Source organism: Buceros rhinoceros, unplaced genomic scaffold, assembly GCF_000710305.1.
Source record: "Buceros rhinoceros silvestris isolate BGI_N320 unplaced genomic scaffold, ASM71030v1 scaffold16917, whole genome shotgun sequence".
NCBI lineage: Eukaryota > Metazoa > Chordata > Aves > Bucerotiformes > Bucerotidae > Buceros > Buceros rhinoceros.
In genome coordinates this window covers 15377-21950 of record NW_010422940.1, presented here as the reverse complement: position 1 = coordinate 21950, position 6574 = coordinate 15377, and the positions used below count along the sequence as shown (strand labels likewise).

The following is a 6574-nucleotide window of genomic DNA, read 5'->3' as shown; positions in this document are numbered from 1 at the left end:
AGAGTCCCCATCTCTGGATGGGTTTAACAGAGTGTAGATGTGGTGCTGAGGGACAGGGCTGAGTGGTGACCTGGCAGTGCAGGGTGAATGGTTGGAATTGGGGAGCTTAAAGATCTCTTCCAACCCAAACAATTCTGTGAGTCATGCTGGTCGCTTGAGTATTGTACTAGTATAAAAGTAGAGTGGGGTTTTTTGTTTTCTGTGGAGCCCTTTTTTACCAAGGGCAGTTTGCATCATGCCTTTAACGTGACATCTAGGGCTTGGGGGCTTTCGACCTCCTTGAGGACCAGCTGGGATTTGGCAGGGACTATTCCAGCATCCTCAGATTGGAGGGGATACACCTTCTGGGGTTATCGCAGATCGTAACGCTATGTCCCTGCGTGGCTGGTGTGCTGGAAGGACTCAGACCTGTGGCAGTTTAAACCTGCGGGTGGTGCAAAAAGTTAAAAAACATAAATAAAATTGTGGGATGCTAAAATTTTAGGAAGCACAGTGTGTTATGTTCCCCTGGGGTTTGTCGGGGTTTGTGGCAGGGTGCTGGAGGAGGTTTGGGGATTGTGCACTGCCTGCACTCCAGGCAGGGGACCCCTCTTGCCTCCCTGGGGGTCTCCCTGAAGAACTCCCCTGAGCAGCAGCCACAGGGAGAAGTGCAGAACCAGGCGAGGGTGGTGGTTGCCTGAGGCCGCGTCACTGCGTCCCACATTTCCATGGAAGTCCATGGCGATTATTCAGGGATTCCTGCGAAAGCTGCCTGAAGTCGGCTCCAGGGAGGGCTGGCGAGGGCGGTGTGAGCCTCGACGAGTGGCAGCTCCTCTGTGATCAGCTCCCCAGACACCGCTGAAGCTGATGTTGCGAAGCGGGAGGTGCTGACCCTGCCACGCTGGCCCAGTGCCAAATTGGGCAATTACGTATCTGCCTCCCTGCCTTTGTGCTTAATGGAATCGGAGGCGTTTTTCACAGTTTGCTCTTTTTTAAGAGACATCAAACAAGTGCTTGCCTCCCGCGCGTTCTGTTGGAGCCTTTTGGTGAGCTGGGGGCAGCCCCTCCGTTTGGCTTCCATAAACCCAAGGGATGTCTTAGTCACTCGGGCTGCGGTTTTGACCGTCGTGGTGCAGGGTTCTGATGTGCTCTTAGGCGGATGGGTTGTGTGCCTGGTGCCTCTTGCACCCAAACCTTTGCCTCCCCGGCGCCGTAATTTCACGGTTGTTTTCCACTGCCGTAAGCCAGCGCCGTTCCCCAGAGACACGGTTTTGCTCCTCAAACCAAGCCACCGATGATGCCTTTGCTCCTGGCTCTGGCCGTAGGGTGAGCCGGGTCTCTGCTGCGGCGAGGGAGGAGGCTGTGGGCAGGATGTGCCTGGCGGATGCTGTCACCCTCCTGCCCTGGGTTCTGCGAGGGGCTCCTGTGCCTGCCCTTCTCCCAGGTTAGCAGGGGCCCCGCTCGTTTAAACAAATGAGTTTGCGAAGGGCTGCTGGGTGCTTGGGGGCGAGGTGGCGTGTTACAGAAATGATGGCGCTCACAGCAGTGTGTTGTTGGGAGCAACGTCTGCACAGGTGAAATGATGCTCTAAGTGGTGGCTGCTGGGTGTCCAAATCATTGCAAGAACACTGAGGCTGCGGTGGCGGGGTGGAAGAGCTGCTGCTTTGTGGACTAACCCTGACAACCACAACTTGTCCTCCCCCTTGTTTGCTGAAAGCATCAGGGCAGCAGCTTCGCTGTCCGTGAGCCTCCGTTCAGTGCCCAGGACAAACGCCATCTCCTGCTGAGCGGTCACTGGCTGCTCTGCTTCACCCTCATCACTCGACTGGTGGTCTCCGGCTCTGCCTGCTGTCCAAACCACGACTCGCAGCTCTTCCAGGGCACTTGCTGCTGGCCCTGTGTGCCGGTAAGGTCCTTCCAGCTCAGCCCCTTCCTTTCCGTTGCAGGAGTAGGGGCAGAGTGCAATAGCTGACCCGAAGCTCCTCAGGAGCCCGCTCCACACCTTTGCTTGGTTTAAAGTCATTCCCCTGAGCAAGCACCAAAATGACTTTTATTAGGTCGGGTTTTTTTTTTTTTTGACTTGGACACTTTCTAGAGTTAACAAAAGCGAATTGCTGGCAGAGAAAAATCTTGCCAGATATATCAACTGCACCAAAAATGCTGAAAAAAAAAAGGTTCCCAGGAAAGACATATTTCCCTGTAAACTTTTTCTTGGAAGCAGCAGAGTTGTTCAGGCTGAATTTTACTATTTAGGAAAAAAAAAACCCTGAAAACGGCTGAAGCTGATATTTAGAATGGAAAAATTCAGTCCAGACGGTTAATGTAACAAACCTAGGGTCGATGAAAATCCAGTGATGCAGAATAGGCAGTGGCGGCTGTTTTTGACGAGAGGTGGAGCGATTAGCTCCTCTTTGTAATGAGAAGATGGGTAGGTGAGAATTCATCACTGTGGGAAGTCAGGAGGGAACCGACACGTTCGAAGCAATTATCATCCACTAATGGGGAAACGCAAGAAGGTAATGAAAGGCGCAGCATCCATTTGTCGCCGTAACGCCTCGGGCTTCGGGGGGAGTTCGCCTGAGTATGGTTTTCCAGATGTGACCTGTTATTCCGGGCTACCTCGGGGTCCGTAAGCCGTGTCTGCTGCTGCTTCTGTAATATCCCACAATCTTGAGAGCCAGAGGCAGCGTCTGGTCGGTGTAACGCTGTGGAATGGGTTTTTTCAGCACAAGCAAGTTTTGCAAGACCAGATACTCAGCTTTGGTTAGTGCATTTAACCGTAGCGCTCGCTGGCAAGGCTTTACCACCCTCATAAATCTGCTGGTGGGGGCGGGGAGGGAGGGTCAGCATTTGGTCCTGGTTTTGCAATTAAATTGCTTCAAGCTGTTGAAACATTGAGGAAGTTTTTTGACCTACTTTCGTGCAAGCTTAGGAATTGTTGGGATGTTTTCTGCCCTGGCTGAGTGGGATTCAGCTGGAGTACAGGGGAAAGGAATTTTGTAGGCCTTCTCAATGTCACAGATTTGTTTAAAAAAAGAAATTAAATGAAAAAATCAGCTTTGTCTTCAGCCAGCCCCTGAGTCTCTAGCTTCATGAATTCCCAAGAGGCTGCGATCAGAAAGGTCAAACTGCATTTCGCAGCGAGAGTTAGGTGGGGCGGAGTTGCCCCTCTACTGACTCCTGAGGGTGGGAAGCAGCTGACAAAAATTTCCCTTTGTGGAGGCTGGGCTGCATCCAGCCATAGGTGCGGGGCTGACACACGGCGCGGATGCCCTTCTCCATGCCACCAACTCCCACGAGCTCCCGGGGAGCATTGCAAAGTGGTTCGGTAATGCAAAATAAGGAGGTGATGGTCTCGCGCTGGTTCCAGCGTGTCCTGGCAGCAGGGTTGGAGTTTCCACCATCTTTTCTCGTGTCTGAAGGCAGGGATGTTGAATTTACCTGGAGGCTTCCTTGCTCTTCGAGGCATCGGCAGGCAGCTGGCTTTGCCTTTGCCTTCCATCTCCCACGGGTTTCAAGCCGCTGTGTTGCAGGCTGGCTCTGTTAACGTTATCTGTGTTAGGAATAAAAGCGTGTAGAAGAAACCCACCCCCAAACCTGCCCTTGCTCTTTGATAGACTCTGGGGTGATAATTGTTTTCTTCGGTGCCAGCATCTCCTCTTGCTGCGGGAAGGTTTACGCAGCCTCTGCCCCCCACTCGCCCACCCTTGTTATCATACAAATCACATAATAATAAGGCCAGGGATAAACAGGAGCTACAGTGGCTGTTAGCCGTGTATAAAAACAAATCGCATGGAAACGGTATAATTACTGAGAAAATATCAACTTGAGTAATGCAGTAATTGTTTTCTTCCCTCCAGCAGATTTATTCCAGCTCTCCCAGCTCATGCTGGTTTCAAAGTCTGTGACTCCACGTTAATAAGAAGAATTTTGCGTTTCACACTGCACTTGTTCAGAGCCTGGGTATGATACTCTCTGAAGCGGAGGAATATATTTTGAGCGGCTTCCTGAGCGCACTAGGAAACAGAGCACTAATTAAAATATGTCTGTCCATTAGTGTCCACCCCGGGCTCTGTGTGGACTCTGGTCTTTGCAGACCTCTTCTCAGAGCATTTCTTTTTTTAGAAGAAAGGCTTCTTCATGCCATGCGTAAACGTGGGAGCTCTGCTTTGTGGACTTCACCATTGCACGGGCAAGATTTTTTGCCTTCGGTTTTGGTTTTTCCTTCCTCTTGCTGCTTGTCATTTCCTTTATTTATTTAGAGAGGAGCTTGCGAAGTGACAGTGACCAGTTATTTGAGGTCCAGGAGCTTTACCTCTCTGAATTGCTATACTCATCTCCTAATACCAGATGATGATGGTTTTTGTGCTGTGACTTGCAGCTGCTCCCGTTTCTCAGCTTTGCTGCTGTTTTACTTTAGATTCCACAAGGTAAAAAGATAAAAATTGCTGCTCTTGGAACCCCTTCTCATCCAGCGTGGTTAATGCCACTCTTCTCTCTAGCATGGATCTGGTTGTGTCAGAGGGAGGACGTGTCTGTGGCTACCTCATTTTGGGGAGAACGTGCAGCCTTCAGCTGGCTGCTGGGAGCTCCTGAGTGTGGTTGGGTTTACTGATCCTGTAGGAATGTGGGTAGCGCTGAAGGTGGTGGGAGCCTCTGAGGCTTTGGCAGGAGGAAGAGCTGCTGCCATGGGAAACTAACCTGGTGCCCTCTGGAGATGCTGAAGGTTCTGAAGCACTGTGGTGATGTGATCCAGTGGCTGGTACTGCTTAGTCTAGCAGGTTTTTTGAGGGGTGTATGTGTCTCAGAGGACTGGGAATGGGTCAGGGAGCTGTGACAGCTCACTTGGGAGCATGAGAGAAGGTTCCAAAGTCTGCTGGGAAAGAGCTGACCTGGTTGTTTCATGCTCCTCAGGATCGTGGCCTGCCTGGCAAACTGGAGCCCGTGTCGCCTGTGAGCCCTGCTCACCCCGATGCTGAGCTGGACCTGCTGCCGGCCCGGCTGTCGAAGGAGGAGCTCATCCAGAACATGGACCGTGTGGACCGTGAGATCACCATGGTGGAACAGCAGATCTCCAAGCTGAAGAAGAAGCAGGTAAGAGGCTGTGGTCTGGAGAGGATCATGCATCCTTGCTTCTGCATGCTGCCTCACACCCCATCCTTGCCTGTGCATGTCTACAGAGGGGAAGGGGCAGTGCCAGTGCCACCAGGGTGGTCTATGTCTGCGCTCCCTATCACGACTTGGAGCGGTTGCTCCTGTCCCAGCAGTTTGGAGCTGGTAGCTGCAAGATGAGGTAGTGTTGGAACCCCAGCTTGTGGGCTTCTGCATGTCAGGATACCTTGAAGGGGGAGATATTTGTCCTTAGTGACTTACCTGTGGTCGTGCAATCAGTGGCAGAGCTGGAAGTGCAGCCAGGGTTGCCTGAGGTGTCTGTACAGTCCTACAAGGTCTTTTCTTTTTCCTTTCCAGCAATTGTCTGTCTCCAGTGCTGGTGCTGCCATTATTGTAGTACTGAGCTGTTTCAAACATTGCTATGATTTTCTCATAGCTCTTCCTGTGCATCCAGTCCCCTTCTCTGGGGCTTTGCAGCTCTGCAGCCGTGAGCAGTCTCTGGTCAAACTCCAGTCCAAGCTGTGCCTGAGCCCAGGGTTTTGGATCTGATCCTCTCGGTTAGTGCTCTACACCAGAGCCCTCCCCAGCAGGAGGATCGCCTGCTCCATGTTGCCATGTTTGCAATTACCATAAACCCATTATGAGATTAATATGACAAAACCTTTGGGGACCTCTGTCAAAAACCCCACAGACTTAAAGGCTTTCTCTTCCTAAAGCACATCACTTCTCTCTGCCTCTTTCTTACCAGTTGTTATATTTCCTTCCTGGAGGCCAGTCTCTGAACTCCCTGACAGCTGCTAATCCCTGACTGCCCCAGAGGAATGACCTTTCCTGAGGGTGTAGAGCAGGAATTCAGGCATGCAGCAAAACCTCTACTTGGGCTGTCCGGCGGGGCAATTGCTTCTCAAGGGTGAACATGCAGTTGACCTTCCTCCCCAACACATCTATATTTTCCCATACCAGATACTATCCCTTTCTTTCCTGCACAACAAAACAGGATGTTTTTGTTTTGTTTTCAAACAATATGGTTTAATTAATATGAAGGACCTTTTTCTTGTGTCGCTTTTTATCTGAAGAGGTATCGTAGTGCTTAGAGAATCATAGAATCATCTGGTTGGAAGAGACCTTTGAGATCATCGAGTGCAACTGTTCACCCTGCACTGCCAGAAGAGGGAGCCAAGAGTGGGCAGAAGCAGCTGTGCTTGGGGTGCAAGCGAGCGGCCCTGTGTCCTGGCTCGCAGGGGCCAAAGAAACGTCTGAAGTGAGGGAAACCGCTCGTTGAGTTTGGTGGGAGCTGGGTGAAGCCAGACCTTCCCCTCGCCCTCCTAGAAAGCTCAGACAAAGCGGTGGTGTCCTCTCTCACCTGGCAGTCTGGCTGCTGGTCCATGTTTTTAACTGCTGTTTGAGGAAGGAGGTGCAGCCCGTGGTCATTTCCCACTCTGCGGAAGTCCTTCTCCAGAGCGGGACGCGTGGCATGGCGGTG

At 51.6% G+C, this 6574-nt stretch overlaps 1 protein-coding gene across 1 annotated transcript in view; it reads left to right on the top strand.

Moving 5' to 3' along the window:
- LOC104497043 (nuclear receptor corepressor 2-like) overlaps positions 1 to 6574 on the top strand; it is a gene marked incomplete at its 3' end in the record, with an annotated part of 48359 nt that overhangs the window by 38239 nt on the left and 3546 nt on the right. Inside the window, exon 4 of the mRNA XM_010140255.1 lies at positions 4894 to 5073. Within this exon, the coding sequence (XP_010138557.1) occupies positions 4894 to 5073 (180 nt within the window). The remainder of the gene's footprint in view (positions 1 to 4893; positions 5074 to 6574) is intronic.